Source organism: Haliotis asinina, chromosome 2, assembly GCF_037392515.1.
Source record: "Haliotis asinina isolate JCU_RB_2024 chromosome 2, JCU_Hal_asi_v2, whole genome shotgun sequence".
Classification (NCBI taxonomy): Eukaryota; Metazoa; Mollusca; class Gastropoda; order Lepetellida; family Haliotidae; genus Haliotis; species Haliotis asinina.
In genome coordinates this window covers 14,120,425-14,140,844 of record NC_090281.1, presented here as the reverse complement: position 1 = coordinate 14,140,844, position 20,420 = coordinate 14,120,425, and the positions used below count along the sequence as shown (strand labels likewise).

The 20,420-nt window shown below is 38.2% G+C and overlaps 2 protein-coding genes across 4 annotated transcripts in view; one reads left to right on the top strand and one right to left on the bottom strand.

The window, feature by feature from the left end:
• Window positions 1–1,043: 1,043 nt before the first annotated feature.
• On the bottom strand, window positions 1,044–3,572 carry LOC137273264 (toll-like receptor 3). Its single transcript, XM_067805807.1, has one exon. It carries the CDS (start codon window positions 3,570–3,572, stop codon window positions 1,044–1,046), a length of 2,529 nt encoding a protein of 842 aa, XP_067661908.1.
• A 6,330-nt stretch (window positions 3,573–9,902) lies between these two features.
• LOC137273263 (DENN domain-containing protein 1B-like) overlaps window positions 9,903–20,420 on the top strand; it is a 38,476-nt gene continuing 27,958 nt past the window's right edge. For all 3 annotated transcript variants that reach the window (XM_067805806.1, XM_067805805.1, XM_067805804.1), the window contains exons 1-2: window positions 9,903–10,070; window positions 20,350–20,411. In XM_067805806.1, coding sequence (XP_067661907.1) covers window positions 10,054–10,070; window positions 20,350–20,411 — 79 coding nt within the window. In that variant the 5' untranslated portion in view covers window positions 9,903–10,053. The remainder of the gene's footprint in view (window positions 10,071–20,349; window positions 20,412–20,420) is intronic.

Sequence of the window (20,420 nt, the reverse complement as noted above, 5' to 3'; positions counted from 1 at the left end):
TCCATAGCTACCAATTCCATCATTCCACAACTACCAATTCCGGCAATTTCTGAATAAAATAATGGAGTCTTTAAAACCTTCATGCCAAATATCTCTGTACTATTAAAAACTCACTATCGTCTGTACTCATGGAAGTCACGAGTCTCTGTACCATTACGAAATCATCAGCGTCTGTAGTAAGGGAAGACACTAGTCTCTAGTACTAGTAACAAATCACCAGTGTCTCCTCTAATGGAAGTCACTAGTCTCTGTACTATCATGAAATCTCCAGCATCTCTTCTGATGGAAGTCACTAGTCTCTGTACTATTATCAGGCATAATACAATTTTTACTAATTAACGTGTGCCTCGTCATGCTCCACCGCACACAGTGACTTGGCTCGTTCCCAGCGCAACTTCAGCTGCGTTTAACAGTACTGCAACCTGTTTATTGTACCTGTCGGAATTTTACAATGAATGAATGAATTATAGTAAGAATTAAGAGCGAGAATTATAACTGAATGAATGAAAGAAAGAAAGAAAAAAAGAAGTACATGTGTGAATGAATGAAAGAAAGGTAGACACAGGGGTAAGATCCGGTCGACCACGTATCACAAGTGCATAGCTGGACAGGTTTATCACTTAGGAGATACACTAACCATGACCTCCTTCAATGCTACAGTAACACCATGATTTCAGATGTCCACTAGTCTGTCTCAGCTCCTGAACCACACTATTTACCCTGCTGCCAAGCCCTCTCGGCAATGCTAAAGCCGAAAATGAAGCAGGTCTAGATTTCTTTAGGATCAGTTTCTGAATCTCTGGTCTCCCTGGGACTCCTTTTCCATTTGTTAGTGAGGAACGAGAAGTATTTTCCCGAGGCGACCAGTAATTGGCTGCTACGTCAATGGTGTGACGGACAGAGTATGGCCACAAAAGCGATGGACACATGTCTGGTTTAGTGAAGAGTCAGAGTTCTTGCTTTTCTGTACAGACGGAAGATCGGAAGAAGTGATCGAAACGTGACATGACACTCTAAAATGAAGAAATATCTTTGATGCATGTTCAGATCCACTTCAAAACATATTCAAAGAATCGTTGCCAGGCTACATTTTCTACCAGTTCTTCCAGAACAAACACATTATCTCCATCCAGAAGCTGAGTGAGTAATGGTGGCAGAGGCTGATGCAAGATGGTGTCCGAATATACAATTATTAGTCTCTTGGGCATGTTATCGTTGCATGCATAGACCCCTGATGAAAGTGTAAAGGAACACATCTCGTCCTGAAGAAAACTCACTGTTACATACAGGACAGTCTTCCAACTGTTGTGAATACAATTGATAATTTCTTCAGCTGTACAAACACCCACATCAAAGTCCCTGTCTGGAATACACAGTCGCAAGCCTCTCTCTACCTCCACCTTCTGTAGAAACGTGGTACACACCCACTGATAATTCTCGTATTGAGAATAGTAAATAAATATGTCATACTTAAAATCTTGTCTTCGTGGGACAAAATAATCAAACCCTACAAACCTCAATATCCAGTATTTCAAAGAGATAGTGTTTTTCAACACCAAATGGCAAACGACAATACTTGAAATCAGTACACACATCAGACAAACTGAAAAGGAAAGCCAAAATCTACCGTAGCAAGATCTCCAGTGTCTCCCGAAGGAATTGGTAATATTTGAAAGTTTAATGAGATGACCTTCAGTGTTGAGGCAGCTGTACGACTCAAAATGTCGAAACTGGACATCTGTGTCAATTATCCATGTCAGAAAGTCCAGGGTTCCACATCCACAAGACAGGATGTTTCCATCAAGGTCAAGTGAAGTGGGTTGGGAATCTGTCACCCTTTGATCTAACATTGTCCTGGTGTTGGTGCTCAGAAAACTGATAGCATTAAATGAAAGATCTACATGAGCAATGCTCAACATTCCTGACAATTCAATAGGCACATCTTCAAACTTATTGTGACTTAAGTTTAAATATTTTAAAGTCTTAAGATCCTCGAACATATGTGAATACATTCTATATAGAGAGTTCATTGATATATCTAAAGAAAGAATGCTTTGTAGTGGGCTGAAAAGAGTCCGTGACCTTTGATTTGATATCAAATCAACATCAAAGTGTACATGTCTAAGATACAGTATACTAACATTTGGAATTGACTGAAAAAATATCATAGGAATCGTTTGAAAGAAATTCCCTGTAAAATCAACATACGTTACATGTTCTAAACCGTAAAAACGCCATTTTCCCGTTTTCAAGGCAGAATAAGAAATATCTACATGTGTCAAGTGTGAACCTCCGCGAACGCAAATCCCAATTCCTTGAAATGATCTTCCATGTTCTCCTGAACCACTCATTAAAAGTTTTTCCAAAGATGGAGGGATAGACAATGTCCAGTTTCCTCTGAAAGGTATTCCCGAGAGGTCTTTGGAACGTCTTTCTTGTCCATCACCAACATACATTTGATTTGACTGCTTTGAAATGTCCAGTACAGCGAGGTTACCGAATTCAGGAAGATGATACAACAAGGCTGGCTCACCAGCTATAGCATTGTGGCTGATGTCAAAATATCGTAAACAGCTTTGAAACGGTTCCTGCAAGAGTGCACTACTTTCAATTACCACTATGTTATTTCTTCTAAGAATTAGTCGTTCAACACACATGGTTACAAGGTAACGTGTCATTTCCGTTGTGAGCAAGAGAGTTTGATTTTTCATGAGACCATGAATTGTAACATCATATCTCTTGACATTTGAAAAGTCTATTTCGGTTATATTCCTTCCAATAAGTCCTTTTAAGCTTAATAATGACGGGTACAGTCCAAACGGTCTGGTGTCTCTTGCAAATAGGAACCTTAGATTGAGAAAAGGAAGGTAGGCATTGTCATCTATAGATACAAAATACCTACACCCTGAAAACGACAGGCTGCTGACCGGTGCTTCCATGAAGTTGACAAACGAGATATTTCTCAAATGCTTAATATTCCCACAATCCGATCCAAAACTGAGACTCTTCAGACTCTTCATTTGTTCAAAGCCTGGTCCAAACACAGGTTCTCCAGCCCCATCAATGATCAGTGACTCGAGATGGCGAAGATCAGCAAATGTAGCGTCAGGATATGCCAATGAAGTAAACTGCACCTTCATTCTGCTCACACGGAGTGTTGTCAGAGATGTCAGGTTTTGGAATGTTCCAAGAGGAAGAGAGGAATAAGAAAAGTTCAATTTATTCCCATCCAAGTTTAGTTCTTGAAGGACAGGCAGGTTTTGCAGAACACCTTTCTCCAGAAACTCTATGTTGTTATCATTAACGAGTAGTGTATGTAATGAAGGAAGGCTGGGTAGTGATCCTATCCTGAGGTTTGGTAAGTTGTTGTAACCCAGATTTAGGACTGTAGTGTTTCGCGGAAATCCTTGTGGCACTCGGTTGAAACCACAACGTGAACAGTCCACTGTTGTTTCATTAGTTTCGTGGTGTATGTTGCATTTCTTAAGGTCGGAATGTTGTTGGTGACACATTGATGTCATCAGAGTAAAAAACACAGACCAAACCAAACAGTAGATCTTGACTGGCATCATTCCTGTCAACAAAAAACAAACAAATTTGTGTCAAGTAAATATGCATCGGTACCTGAAGACATGTAAAGCGCTATTTAATCCGCTTGGAGTCTATTTTGTTTCATGGGAAGAATAGAAGAATATGTAAATGTTCATACAGAGAGAGAGAGAGAGAGAGAGAGAGAGAGAGAGAGAGAGAGAGAGAGAGAGAGAGAGAGAGAGAGAGACTGGTTGATATTTCGTGTCAGTGAAAGCGTGTTATATCCCGCTTTTTCCATTGCCATATGTATGCAAATATTGTTCGACCGAACTCAAGTTAAAATAACGAGTAGCAAGGCCTTCTAGGTTATCGTGAAAATGCCACGAATGTTCCAGTCAACCGTTCTTGGATGTTTCTGACCAGTGGGGATCCGGATTAGAATTGGTCTCGCGCTTGTAAGAGGCGACTAACGGGATCTGGTGGTCAGACACGTTAACTTGGTAGACACACGTCTCCGTATCCCGTTTGCGTAGATCGATGCTTATACTGTTGATCACTGGATTGTCTAGTACAGAACACAGAGGATTGCATCGCTGAAAATAATACGTCCTACAGTTGGAAACGACGTTAAACAACAAACTAATCTTGGATTTCTATTTGCCCTTATATCGTCCCAGGAAAAAATGAATATTGTCGTGATTCACATACTGGGAGCATTGAAAAATGTTTATCTGAAACAGAAATTACTTTGTGGCAGGAGGTGTTTAATTCAATAATTTCGCACAAACCATCTCCTATGCAAACTACATTTTATAGCCAGATGTATTTAATGCATACCTTTGTGCAAATAGTTAAATAATATCTAACTTGGCAGATAGTACTTCCTGTATTAAATGGTTGTTTCCGAAGTATGTTTAACTTCATGATAGCCGGCACTGCAACTTATTGGAGCTAATGATTAAAGTGTCCCCTCCCCAGAACTCAACTATGTCTGAACTGACAGTAGATGGTCCAATCATCGTATACTTTGCTTTTGAAATTGTTTGAACATGTTCAATGTAAACATAAAGATTAGGGTTAAAATTGATCTTCAGTAATCCATGCCTGTCAGGCTCACTGACTAGGTTCACAAATATCATATTATCCAAAGTGCGTAGATCGATGCTCATGATGTTGATCACTGGACTGTGTGGTCCAAACTCGATTATTTACAGATCATCGCCATATATTTCTGACCGCAGCGTTAAACAAGAACCAATCATTCCATAATTAACGTAATGTCCCTGATGACGGTTCAATATGTAAACATACCTGCAAATCTCATAATGAGTTGTGAACAAACTGGGTCGAGACTGATGTACCGCAAGAACACAGACGAATATATTGTCGTGCTTTCATCTGTCTACTTTTAGCTTCCGACATACTACTTAGAAATTTCCATCTGTTCGCGGAAACGTTAATTTCAGGGGAATTCCCGGCGTTTATTCAGGCATTTTATTGGTGCAGAGGTAGTTGCCAAGTAACCTGTATGTCACATGACGTGCCTGAGGCAAGGGTTTTGTCCTAAAAATGAAAAAAAAACCGTTCTTCCAAACCATCGTTAAAATATTGACACGATTCACTATTTGTTGTCAGGGAAGAAATCATAGAAGGGACAGTGCCGATCAAGTTATTAACAGCGTTCGAAATAACGGTCTGTCCGAGTATGTGCCTTTCTCTGCACTCCTCCCTCGGAATAAACAGTGAACTATGTCAGTATTTTAATGATAGTTTATTAAACAACATTTTTATTATTAGGACAAAAATTCCACAACAACCTCACAGAGTTGGTATGATGTTTTGATTATGATCAGCGTTTCATTGCGTATGTTATGCCTATTCGTTTTCGAGTTTTGAGCCACACGGACTATACCTGCGGGGCAGTTGTAACACTGTGATGCAATTGCTCACGTTTAATTTCCCTTGCGTTATAATGAGGAAGCAAATAATTATGGAGAAGTTTTGTGCTAGTTCTTTATTATTTCTATTATCGTAGAACATTTTCAGTATTATGTTGATAGCATTGGCCCTCAGGTGAAGGTTCCTGGTGTCTGACATTGCATTATATTTTATAAATTACAGGAAGTTAAGTACAAAGTGTTACATATCATCCTGGGCTCCCCTACATAACCTTTAGTGACTGTCAAATTGATTCATCTGATAACATTGACATCACCCGAACACAACCACCCGCAGAAGCAATAGGCAAAATATGTGGCATAAATGTGCTCCATATTTCACACATGACTTTTTTGTAGTCTAATCTCTTAAAACCTACCTGCAATCATTGCTCTGGTACAACAAGTGGATCTTCACTTCAGTTTTTTGGATGGTAATGTCCGTCCATGGGTGATAATGCCTGAGAAAGAGACGTTAATAATGTTGTTTAGAACAACAACATCACACATACGAGGGGACGTCAATACGTTTTGAGCCTTGCATAGAAAAACACAAAATATTGGTATGAACCACATTTATTTTTCAACATAGTCCCCTTGTGAGTCAAGACACTTGTTCCATCTTTTCTGCCAGGCGCTGATGCCATCTCTGTAGAAGGCGCCATTTTGGTCCTCAGTAGCAGCAATAAGCTCATTACCATCCTGAAATCTACGACCACGCAAGTGTTTCTTAAGATTTGGGAACATATGGTAATCACTTGGTGCCAGGTCTGGAGAGTAGGGGGATGCGGCAAGATTTCGTACCCGCATTCCTGGACAGCAGCGGCTGCAACGCGAGAGGTGTGTACTGGAGCATTGTCTTTATGTACAAGAATACCACGTCTGATCTTGCCCCGTCGCTTCTCCTTGATTGACTGTCGCACTTGCCTCAACAAGTTAGCGTAATATTCCCCATTCATTGTTCTTGCTTTTGGTAAGTAATCTATGTGGATGACGCCTTTGCTATCCCGGAAGACTGTCGCCATTACCTTCTGCAGGTACTTTGAACTTTTTGGTTCTGGGAGAAGTGACATGCTTCCATTCCATGGATTCCTGTTTGCTCTCAGGATCAAAGTGGTGGATCCAGGTTTCATCACAGGTTACTAGCCTAAAGTGACAATCTTCTGGATTCTTGTTGTATCTGGTTAGCATGGAGTTGCTTATGGTGACCCTTGTATGCTTCATTTCATCTGTAAGCATTCTTGGCACCCATCTTGCGCACACCTTGGACATGACGAGATGTTCATGAAGAATTGTCTCGATGGATCCGTGTGAAATGCCTGTGGTCTCCTCTAACTCTTGGAGTGTGATTCGACGATTTTCCGGCACAAGTCTATGCACTCTGTCAATGTTTTCCTGACTAGTGCTTGTTGTTGGGCGACCTGGACGGGGGTCATCTTCAGGACTCTCTCTAGCATGCTTAAATTCATTGACCCATCGTTTGATGGTAGCAGATGAAGGGGAAGACTTCCCATAAACTGCTGAAATCCTTTCTTCAGTGTTCTTCGCCGAGTTTCCTTCAAGAACTAAAGACTTAATTACTGTTCTATACTCAAGTTTATTCATTTTCACTACCGTGAGGGCTTTCTCTCAGTGTGGGCTGTTCAATAACTTCTGAGAGTAGGATACCAAAACTTATATATCACATCAGCTACACCCCAAGGTTCAATGTCATACCATAGGCTGTGACACCTGGGTATGAAAAATGCTCAAGGCTCAAACCTTATTGACATTCCCTCGTATGGACTGACCTGCAATGTCACCTGGTCTTCCACTTAACGTGCTTGGGGCATCATTGGAAGTCGTGTTTATGATCTCCATGTTCATCCCCACTCACTGGATGAACTTGAACAGACATGAGAGAATGGCAGAACATTCCAAAGCAGAACTTTAAAGGCTCATTTTGTCAATACAAAGACGCGTTGAAGCTTGCATTTGTGCTCATGGTGGCCATACGCGTTACTGAACACAGCTTCAATGTCCAAAACTGACTTGAACTTTAATGCGACCATATGCTCCATCTGTGTAGCACACTTTGCAAAACTGATTCACTGGTACATGCATTTGGATATATGTAAGTCTGTTATTGCTCAATTCCATTTCGTTTCATTTTGTTAATAGTGTGTACACGTTTCACCTTTCTCTACCATCATTCCATGATTTGCTATTGCAGTACATGAACACGCTGCCTTCAGCAACACCCCAAGGTTATAATATATCGACAACCTAAAAAGAGAAATGTTGAAGAAATGAAGAGACAAATGCAGGATACCATACACTCATCTACTGAACAGAGATCTCCCTTTTGTACTGTCGATGTCTGCTTATTTCGCCTGCACTAAACATATGACTCTACTCCGAGTTACCTCCCTTAGACATAAATGAAAACATTACTTACGTTGTATAGAACGTGCAATGTTTAGAAATCCAGTCTTGATTATCTCCCAAATCAGAATTAATTTGGAGTAAGTAAAATAATATTGTATCGTGTAAGTCAAAATGTTATCGTATCCCAAATGCGTAAGCCGCCGCCATATACATGGAAAAATTGCTCAGTACAGCGTGTACAGATGTGTATCATAAATTGACGTAGGCTCTGTGTGTTGTAAAAATTCAGTGTGGAGAGATACGCCCCTTAGGCTTGTTAGAGTTGCGTCCCTTTGCTGTTTGAGCTGAAAATTGCATGTTCTCGGGAATTCTTGATTGGTTGTGTCTCATGGTGAAGTTCTAAACGGTTAAGGCCTGCGTCACTGCATCCTTACACCCAGCTGACATGCGATGATATAACTGAAATACTATGTCACTTGAGCTGGAATTTTATATTGCTCCACCCTGGCAACCTGAAGTATACTACTGGATTTCTATAATCTCAACCAAGCAGAATTATATATCGTGGTTTTTCAGTCTTCAACCATGCAATGACTGATGTGAAGACAAGTTTTAATGTTAAGACCCTTATAATGTTAAAGTTTAAAGCATTTTTTCAAGGAGGTAAGTCTACTTGCAATAATGCGGTACTTGTTGAAACTGGTAGACTCCACTTACAAATTGTATAAATGACGAAGGTTATCATTTTGGTGTCATTCATTGTACTTACCCACAAACAAACTCGCAAAAAATGCTTAAGTCATTAGATCACGTTGAACGTGTAACTAATGATAAAAATATTTATTTCTTGTAAATTCTGGCTATGTATCGGTCAGTTAGGATGCTGAAAATGTTAAGTGTTGTATGTGTTTCTTTTGAAACAAAGACTGACCAAAGACTGACCGATAATTTAAAGCAACCCTGCTACACTTCCATTGAAATTTCACACAAACCTATTTATTATTTTTAATATAATACCCTATTAAATGTAGAAAAATCATGAAATTGTAACATTTGTATAAAATTGAGATCTTCCCTTTCCAGATTCAGATGTAGAAATTTTAACTTAGCAGTTGAGACTGGAAGATTTGAAAATATTGCTTTTAATGAAACATTTTCTTCATTTGTTTGTAAACAAAACGTTATTAATGGGAATATCTGAAAATGTTTTTTTTGTTCGAGATAAATATGTTGTGAAACATTTTGGTCAACCACCTACAATAAACTACTTTATAAATATTATGCAATCTACCAATGCTGATGGGAATGAAAATGTTAGTTTATTTTATATTATGTACAAATTAGAATCAAGAACATGTTTATAAATCCATGTGTACCATTCATACGACGTGTGACCATGCATTTGACTGTATTATGGGCCAATGGCCTTTTACTGAATAAAACTGTCTGTTTGGCAGACAACCTTCTGGCTCAGGTCCGACTGAGAAATCAGAAAGTGTCTTCGCCAAGATATATTGAACAATACGTTTGTAAAATGGGTTAAAATACACTGCAAATATTTGTTTTCGCATTCCGAAATTCCAAAAATATTCTGGTTCCATATGAAGACATCGCTCTATATATGCAGAGATCAACCTATTTCTTTGAACAGGTTTAAGTGCCAGCATTATTATATGTAAGCACCTGGCACTTATGAACCGACTTTTTCTGAAGGTTTTATTATCTTGCTCCCTTTCATAACATTTCCTGATAAAAATGACTCATAAAAATCATCATGTTCGATCTGGTACTTAAAAGGTGTAATTCGTAATTATGTAATGTTCGTCTTCGGCGTGAGTGTCTGATCTCTAATAATTCATATTCTCCGAGCAGTTGTGTGACTCATGCAAGGGAGTTACCCGCCCCTGGCGAGCACTTGTTGGTAAAAAAATCCCCAAAATACCATCACGACTACAGCAGCCAAGGCCATAATTGTAATTAAATACAACACAACCTTTCGACATGTTTTATCTTCGATATTCCGCAAAAGTCTCACTAAATGAAGATAAGATGCAACAATAATCACGTGACCATCCATCAAGATGGCGGACGAGGGTGTACTTCCGCTCTTACTGCATAGCTTGTGAAAAGAAGATTAACGTTTGTCAAATGCTGTGGTGTCTTTGGAACATTTCGTGGAGCGCACCTACCGTGTAGTTCCTGACGTGAATGTACAGACATGGGATCGCGTGTCAAGTATGTCCATAATGATTTGTTCAAATACCAGCTTCCGTGTTGTTAGAGACACCTTTCATTTGTCATTGATAACGCTTCAGCTTTGACAACTGTTGCAAATGGGGAGATGCATCGTGTCTGTTACGACTTTAGCCTAAGATTTCTAACATTCAGAAATATGAGAGTTATTGCACTTGAATTCGGGTTAAGATGAAGGCAAAGGAATATGTGGCTGAGAAAACAATGTTAAAATACAGTGTTTGATCCAGCTGGCGGTTTATGAACCTCATAGTTTAGACATTGCTGATCACATGACAGTACACGTACAATACATGGACATCTCCATGTCATGTTCCTTGTGTTCAAGTTCATGATATTTATTTCTTTATGGATGTGCAAATACATGTGTGTGTCCCTAAGCAGTTTTAATTAAAGTCAAATCAACAATTTAATGTTTAGATATTTACACACATTTACATGGTAATGAGAACTGGTAATGAAACTATACTTATGAAGATGCCTTGTAACCATGGTGACCTTATGTTGGCGATACTTTCATGCGTCCAATTGCATGTGTTTACCTTGACTTACAAAACTACAGGTGGAGGGGACTGACAGACATGCTTGTCAAGGGTTCTTTCAAGAACTAAGAGGGTCCTGCAATAGTTGATTAAGTTTTACTTTTAGATTTGATAGTTATTGTTATTACCAAATCTTCACATTTCTAGTCCAGAACCTTGCTACAATGATTCTAATTGAATGTCTTGGGCTGCACTATATATTTAACCAAGATATACATATATTCTTTGCATTTGTCATGTTATTGTTAGATGTTGGGTAGTGGCTGGGTAAAACCAAACTCACTCATTGTGGTAAACATTTTCTGAGGGCATGGTTTTTGATGATGTCTTCTTTCATATAATATCACTGTTTAGGATATTTTTTGTTACTTCTGCTATCAAATCACTTTGGTTGCAACTGCAAATGATATCTTTACCTGACTTACTCACACCTAGAACCTAACCCTAGAGCCTCATCCTGAAAAACTGATCGCAATACACATGCATAGTGTCCGTTCTGATTCAGTGATTGGTTGGCTGTTGAATGCTGCACTCAGTAATAATCCAGCTCTGTGGCAGCGATCTGTAAACAATCATGTCTCAATCAGACATAAGAGTGGTTAACAGCATGAGCATCAATTTATGCAGTTTGGATATGATGACGTGTCAACCAAGTGTCCATTCTGAGAGAGCAATTGTATGACTATGTTGACAGTCACTGAGCAGTGTTCAAAACCTCAGAAAACACGGAACCTCAGAATATTATGTGTGTTATCAGCACCTTTGTTCCTGACATCTTCAACTATTTAAAAGCATGGTGATTGGCCTGATATTTGCAGTCATGAGGTAAAAGCTTGCAGATAATCATGATAATGATACTCAACGGTTTAGTACAGACAAAATTGTCTATACCTTTCAACTTTGTCATGTAATTAATGATTACTCCTGAGTTGCAATGTTAATCTGTTAGTGTAGTCTTGCAGTCTACCTGCATGTTGCAAGCACCTGTCACCTGTTTTAGTAGAGTGAAACAAGGGAGAAGGGATCAGTAGACTTAGAACAACTACAGGCAATCTTGTTGTGAAATGTCTATACACATGGCACATAGCCACTTTACCCCCAGTCTTATGGTACACAATATACCTATCCATGGAATTTGGTGTGACACTGATATGTTGTCCAGTACACATAAATATAAAGACTGGATGCAGACAAAAAATATATATATATATACATCCTTAGAAACTGTCACTAGTGTCAGTAATTTTACGTGTTTCAAATTCGTGATAAGAAAAACAAAGTTTCTGCTATTAATCATCATCATTACATGTTACAACACACGGCACTAAATAATACATGCTACAGCACTGTGCACTAATTATTACATGTTGCAACACTGCACTAATTATTTCATGTTACAACACAGTGCACTAATTATTACATGTTACAACACTGTGCACTGATTATTACATGTTAGAACATAGTGCACTAATTATTACATGTTTCAACACAGTGCACTAATTATTACATGTTTCAACACAGTGCACTAATTATTACACATTCCAACACAGTGGACTAATTATTACACATTCCAACACTGTGGACTAATTATTACATGTTACAACACTGTGCACTAATTATTACATGTTAGAACATAGTGCACTAATTATTACATGTTACAACACTGTGAACTGATTATTACATGTTAGAACATAGTGCACTAATTATTACATGTTTCAACACAGTGCACTAATTATTACATGTTACAACACTGTGGACTAATTATTACATGTTTCAACACTGTGAACTGATTATTACATGTTAGAACATAGTGCACTAATTATTACATGTTGCAACACTGCACTAATTATTACATGTTAGAACATAGTGCACTAATTATTACATGTTTCAACACAGTGCACTAATTATTACACATTCCAACACTGTGGACTAATTATTACATGTTACAACACTGTGCACTGATTATTACATGTTAGAACATAATGCACTAATTATTACATGTTACAACACTGTGAACTGATTATTACATGTTAGAACATAGTGCACTAATTATTACATGTTACAACACTGTGGACTAATTATTACATGTTACAACACTGTGGACTGATTATTACATGCTAGAACATAGTGCACTAATTATTACATGTTAGAACACAGTGCACTAAATTATTACATGTTACAACACTGTGGACTAATTATTACATGTTACAACACTGTGAACTGATTATTACATGTTAGAACATAGTGCACTAATTATTACATGTTACAACACTGTGAACTGATTATTACATGTTAGAACATAGTGCACTAATTATTACAGGTTACAACACAGTGCACTAATTATTACACATTCCAACACTGTGGACTAATTATTACATGTTACAGCACTGTGAACTGATTATTACATGTTAGAACATAGTGCACTAGTTATTACATGTTACAACACTGTGAACTGATTATTACATGTTAGAACATAGTGCACTAATTATGCACTAATTATTACACATTCCAACACTGTGGACTAATTATTACATGTTACAGCACTGTGAACTGATTATTACATGTTAGAACATAGTGCACTAGTTATTACATGTTACAACACTGTGAACTGATTATTACATGTTAGAACATAGTGCACTAATTATTACATGTTACAACACAGTGCACTAATTATTACACATTCCAACACTGTGGACTAATTATTACATGTTACAACACTGTGAACTGATTATTACATGTTAGAACATAGTGCACTAATTATTACATGTTACAACACTGTGAACTGATTATTACATGTTAGAACATAGTGCACTAATTATTACATGTTACAACACTGTGCACTAATTATTACATGTTACAATACAGTGCACTAATTGTTATGTTACAAGTGCACTATGCTAGTTTATTCTTTATTTGACCGTAAAATGTCCTGTATTACTCTTGAAATTAGTTTTTGGGGGACCTTGGATCCTTGTCCTTGATGGACCAGCCTACCTTTGTGTCTTTAGATGTTATAATTCTGTGTTGATTTCCAAATTCACCACTAATGGTAAATATTTTCTGCATTTTGTAATAAGCAGCACATGAACTGTGGTTTTCGTGAATTACAACTCAATACTTATATTCCACTCAGTTTTACTAAGGGACATTGATGAAAATCTTACTGTTGTATTTTTCCTGAGTGCAAATGTCTGATATCTTCTTTGGCTGTTAGATCTTTAGTCAGTCATTGTGAAAGACATCCTTGTGTCTTCCTGAACACTCTGCAATGGTCTAATCACATTTGTTGTTCAGTATTTTGACAATGTCTCTAATACTCTGAATTACAGTATCTCTTAAACCATTTCCCACTAGTGGTGAAATGGAATGCTCTTACCACGGTATGCACTTATCGAGGTACATATTGCAATAAAAGGCCTTTAGTTCTGTTTGTTTGGGTTTGGTATATGAGATATGATCATAATTGCTAAAAATTGATATTTAGCTAAGAAATGCGTAGATTTTGATGATTTGATTTCTTGACATTTTAGCAAAGGCTAAAGAGGTTAATATATCACTCTATGAAAACTCAAAATGCTTAAATTTGGGATGGCACTAGGGTATATCGAACCAAAGACAAAATACCATGGTTCTACTAATATTACAGTTTCACCCTTACTCATTGGTGGTTTAAAGGTGACATGTCCCTGTCTCCAAGGTAACAAGGTCCCAGCCACTCAGCTGTGACCGGTTCGGTGGTGCTCACTGTGGGTTATTGTGCAAGTATTGTAACAAACCAACTCCAATTTGAAGCAGTAGCTTTGTACAAGGGTTGTTCTGCCTGTTACAACAATACTGAAGTTAGCAGATATCCAATCAGGCTTTTGTGACAGTGTTGCGTAAGATTTACCCAAAATGAGAATTTCATTTCCGCCATGTTGATTTCATAGTTCCCACCATCCCACCCTTGGTTTGTAAGCTCGTTTATATTAGGAATTAGGTGTTCACAGTGTGTGTCATGGCTCATTGTGACCTTTCATACTTCGGTTGTTGTTGAAAAAGGGATCAAACAGATATAGCATATATTATTTTAGGAAACACAATGCAGTGATAAGCTTGGTAGTTTATGATATTTATTATATCTTTAAAAAAAACAAAACTACTTTACATGTTTTGGTGAAACAAATGTTAACTGATAATTAAATGGTTCTGACGCTGTCAGGCGTTGGGGTAGCCTGGTGGTTAAAGTGTTGGTACATCACAGCGAAGACCCGAGTTCGAATTCCCACATGGTTACAATGTGCGAAGCCAATTTCTGGTGTCCTACACTATGATATTCCCGGAATATTGGTAAAAGCAGCATAAAACCAAACACAGTCAGTGTAATCACTGTTGTATCATTTGCCTATGAAAGGAACATGCCAGCAACTATTTTCGAGTCTTCAGTAGTGTGAGCAATAAATCTTGAAGTCCACATCCTGAGGACTGGTCAGATGTAAACTAAATCCAGAATAGCATTGAATGTCACAGATGTGATGGTCATTCAACTCGTATCATGCTCATCAAGATTATGAAGATGAGGCTGGATGTTATCTAAGTCATGTGATTATATACACACAGCCCCAACTGGTATTGCTGATTTGACATACTTCTGTTCAACCTGAAATTGTCTAAAGGGTTGACAGAAATAAGAATTTATTTCAAAACCCCAATGCTGTGTGTAAAATAATTAGTAGACTGAAGTACTTTTTTTAATATGTTACTAATTATAATGGTAATGGATAGGTGTTGCGCATGCATTTTCCTAAATTGTAAAAGAAAAAGAAATGATTCTTTTTCATTCATGTCATTCAACTTATACAGCTATCAATGACTGTGCTTAATGTAGGTTCATTATTTTCACAAGACTATTAGACACCAGGGCTCCAGATAAGTTTTAGGAGTGCATATTGTAAGACAAGGTGTACTGTAATTTTTGAAGGATTACAGACATGTGAGTTTATGATGTGGTTTGTTATTTATAACAAACCACGTCAGCTGTGAAACTTCATATACAGTATGTTATGTTAGACATACACAAGTGATGCACTTGAAATCTTATATTATGCCATACTTCATTGATTTTTAGGTGTACATCATGCCCCGTATCTGTAGCCCTGGAATTTTTGTGCAGCATGCAGGATTCGGTTCTCTTTGGTCAAGCAGTCATGCATTGAAGTGAATCCTTTTCAGGTTGTCATGTTCAAGGAAGCCATCTTGTGTACATGTTACATTGTGTCACTTGTACTAAGGGACTTATAGCCTCTTTAACAGTGGTTAAAAAATCCAATTGCACGACACATGGGACAAGTCAGTTTTCATTTCAGGTCATCAAATAATGGTGTCTAATACTTGCGTGTGGGCTACTAATTTCTGCTAATGGTTTCAAACTGCAAATAAGCTTGGATTTCATTTCATATGGGTTTACAATGTATCTATTAACTTTCACAATGTTGATAAAGTAGAGTTATTTATCACTTTTCAATAAATAGTCCGGTAAGGATTTACATCAAATACCCTATTGATTTATTCTTTCATAATTACATCATCATGATTGTGTCATAAAATCATTGCAGTGGAAAATTAGTCAGCACAAGTAGCTTTTTTAAAGTCTCTTGACCTGTGGCAAATGACTTCTTAAAAAAAATTTGAAACCCTGCTTTTATCAAGTTTATCTTACGTACGTTGTTGATGTTTATGGGGTCTCCTAATTCATACACTGATCTGCATACTATGGCAGTAAACTGTACTCTCACTTACTCAGGAATAACAATATTGTGATGACATGTTTCGACAGAACCTTTTTTTTGGAATTGTTAACCCTGACCTAATTTGCTTTGAGCATTCTGACAAATACCATGTTAGATGGACAATGGTTGTTGAGATCCATACTGACCAGTGACTTCCACATGCTGTGACATGGCCTTGACCAGTTAACATTTGAAAGAGCTCATGAATTGTATTATTCTTTAAAGGTCAGGAGTTAATGACTTCTGTCCAGAGCTCCAGATAGATCAGTAATCTGTGTACACCCTGGCTGTAGCATAATACATGTACCCTGGTTATAATGCCACCTGGGATAAAATGCCACGTTTTTGCCAGAATGGATTTCCTGCCATTATGATATCCTGGTTATAATGCCAAACTGGATTTGATGTTATTTGCCAATGGTTTGGGGAACAAAAGTCGTTTTCACCTGGATATAATGTCATTTACCTTGGCTGCATATCATGATATAGTATACATGACTTAATTGCTTAATTAACATGATTACATAGTGCCATTTAGAACGGGGTCAGGGTATCATACATTTCATAGAAGCATGAATTCTAGAACATTTTTGTACCATTGTATCGAACAAACTCATTAACAAGTATCTGTAGAACTTGTTTTCCTTTAAACTCATTCATGCTTTAAGAACATATTCAGTCAGTTTTTAGTGGCCTGCATGCAAGCATGCATGAAAAATTTCAAAAACCAATTGTATTACAACGCTATGTAGTTACGCATTATGTCCATCCGATACGTCTTTGCATATTTCATAATTTCTTTTACTTCTCAAATGCACGCATCATATAAACATAAACTCTCATTAAATGAATAATCTTTGTCATAATCTGACTAAAAATGTATTTCCTCTTCTTACATTGTCATTTAAAAGCTTTCAATGACTGAAGCAAATTATGTTTGATTATTTTCATTTTCTACAAAGATCTTTCATGACTATCTCAAACAACTCGTCTCCATGTATGTACCCCAACAAAGTTTCCGATCCCTCTCTGACTCTCTCCTCACCTAAAACAGATCTCCAAACCAACTGTATGAGTCTTCTCCTTTGCCAGCCCTGAACTGTGGAGCTCTCTTCCAAAGCAAATCAGGAATACATCATCGAAAGAAACTTTTAAATCCCTGCTGAAGACTTATCTGTTCACTACTGCCTGTCTGTAAAAGCTATATTCATGAGCACTTTCAAATGTTTACTGGTCAAGGCCATGTCACTGGTCAGCATGGCTGTCAATAACCATTGTCCATCAACTGCAGCCTATGTCCGAATATGAAGCCTATTTCTGGTGTTCCCTGCCGTGATATTGCTGGAATATTGCTGAAAGTGGCGTAAAAACACATTCACTCACTCATTCTTCCACTAGCACAATCATTTGCTCCTTCACTCACTTATTCCCTCTGTCCGTAGTCTAATCCACTAACTCAACCCCTTTGTTAACCAATCTATTATCCACTTGCTTGCCCCTTCTCTTGATTTCTTACTCAACCCACTCTCTGTATCACAAGGAACCACTGCACACATTTATGATACTCATCCCCAGCCTGCCCAAACATGTCATGTTCAGCATAAGAAGACTTGCAACATTCCAGTTCAAGGCTATAACATCTCTCTTTGTCATGCTATGATAATCATAAAGTCATCATAAAATGTCAGCTGAAAGGTATAGAAAGTGTGATTTAAGCCCCTGAATTTCACTTCTAAGGACAGCCAGTTAACCCAAACCTAGGGCACTTTACAGTGTGAAGACCTGAAAGGCCTTGCTAGATGCCTACAGTGTGTACATGCTTGGGCTTCTCTGGCCAGTATTGCTGGGTGACGTCCAGGTGTTAATACTGTTTGATTACTTTACAAGAGCTGTCACAGTGATGTATTCCTCTAATTTGGGACATTCATGTCCTAATTCAGCATATCTTCTTGTAAGATTTGTGTGGGTTCTACATTCCTGACTAATGTCATAGCTTAATGACAGAGCACATTGTCAAATACCTTTTTGAAGTACAAGTTAGAACTTTCTGTTAATTATAGTGCAGTGTTCATCATAATCTGCACTCTAGTTGCTGAGGTAATTGATAAAGGAGAGTAGGAGAGTGCTCACTCCATCTTGTGACTGAACTTTGTTGTGAGAAGGTGTAGCAATCAAACTGTTCAAATATCGATCCAACCAAAATGGCAGTTATAGTCACACAGCCTATCTATGTGCTTTGCTGTTTTTTACAACAAATGTGACCCATGAAGGTGTGGGTGAGAATATCAGACTTCAGCAACCCATGCTTGTCATAAGCTACGACTTATGGGATCGAGTAGTCAGGGTCGATGACTTCGTTGACACTTCATCGGTTCCAATTTGTGCATGTAAATGCTCATGCTGTTGATTCAATGGATTGTTTGGTCCAGACTTGATCATTTACAGGTGGCTGCAGTATAGCTGGAATGTTTCTGAGTGCGGCGTAAACCTAAACTTACTCACTCACCATGACAAATGTGTAACATGCACAAAAATATGGTCTTTCGTGTAAGGTTGATTCTGTTTTAGCTAGTTAAGGTGATACTTACTGGAGCAATGTCAGTTACCTTGATTATTGTTACAATTATATGGTGTATAGTTTTTGGTTTTAATTTGTATTGTTTAGAAGGATTTCTCTAATTATGATAAAAGTACTACAACTCATAAAAAAATATTGTTGATGGTAGTGATTGATGAAGAAGTTGTAGCATAGCCAACTTGAAGCAGATGGATAGAGGAAGTACAAGACATTTGTAAAGGAAATGACTCGCCAAAAGCTTAAAGTGATAAGGCAGTGACATATATAGATAGGCTGCGAATATCCACAACATTTTTACTTGTCCTTTTGAATGTAAATTGATAAAGTTTGTTGCAAGTGAAGGTTGCTTTTTGAAGCTGTGTGAAGCATGCTGGAAAAATCTGGCAAGTAACAGAAATAGGATGAACAATTGAAAATGCTAAATATGTCTGACAAAGAGATGTAAAAGTTCTTACCTTTGTAAATTTAAATTTAATTTCTGGGGATGTTGGAGTTCATGAAGGGGGTGGGGATGTTGGAGATCGTGAAGAGGGTGGGGATGTTGGAGATCATGAAGGGGGTGGGGATGTTGGAGATGATGAAGGGGGTGGGGATGTTGGAGTTCATGAAAGGGTAGGGATGTTGGAGATCATGAAGGGGGTGGGAATGTTAGATCATTTCATGATGGGGGTGATGATGTTAGCGATCATGACTGACGGGGTGGGGGATGTTGGAGACCATGAAAGAGGTGGGGGATTTTGGCGATAATGAAGGGGTGATGATGTTGGAGATCATGAAGGGGGTGATGATGTTAGAGATCATTAAGGGGGTGGGGGATGTTGGAGATCATGAAAGGGGAAGGGTAGGGATGTTGGAGATCATTAAGGGGTGGGGGATGTTGGAGATCATGTGGGTGTTGGAGATCATGAAGGGGGAGGGAATGTTGGAGATTATGTGGGTATTGTAGATCATGAAAGGGGAGGGACTGTTGGAGATCATGTGGGTGTTGGGAGACCATGAAAGGGGAGGGGTGAAGATGGACATCATGAAGGGCATTGGGGATGTTGGAGATCATGAGATTGACAAGTCTGTAGGCTGGATTTCTCAGAGCTCACAAGACCAGTGGAGCTGAGTTATTGTCCCCCTCCACAACATGGAATGGGGGTCTATGTATTCAGCTGAGTCTGCACATCTGTATGTATGTTCCGATTCTTGTTAAAGCGATATTTCATGAACTGTTGCATCCAGTGTCTTCAAATTTTGTGATAGCCTACATTGGGGGATTACGCAGACACCAGTCAATTTTGGTGATCTTGACCTTATCTTCAAGGTCACCTCAACTATACAAGAAAATTTAAGTCATCCTCAATGATATACATTTTGTATCTCTTCAGGGAGAACCCAGTGAAGTTGTTTGAAGTGTTTGTGGAGGTGGCCAAACCTGAGCCTGGTGAGAGTAAGTTTC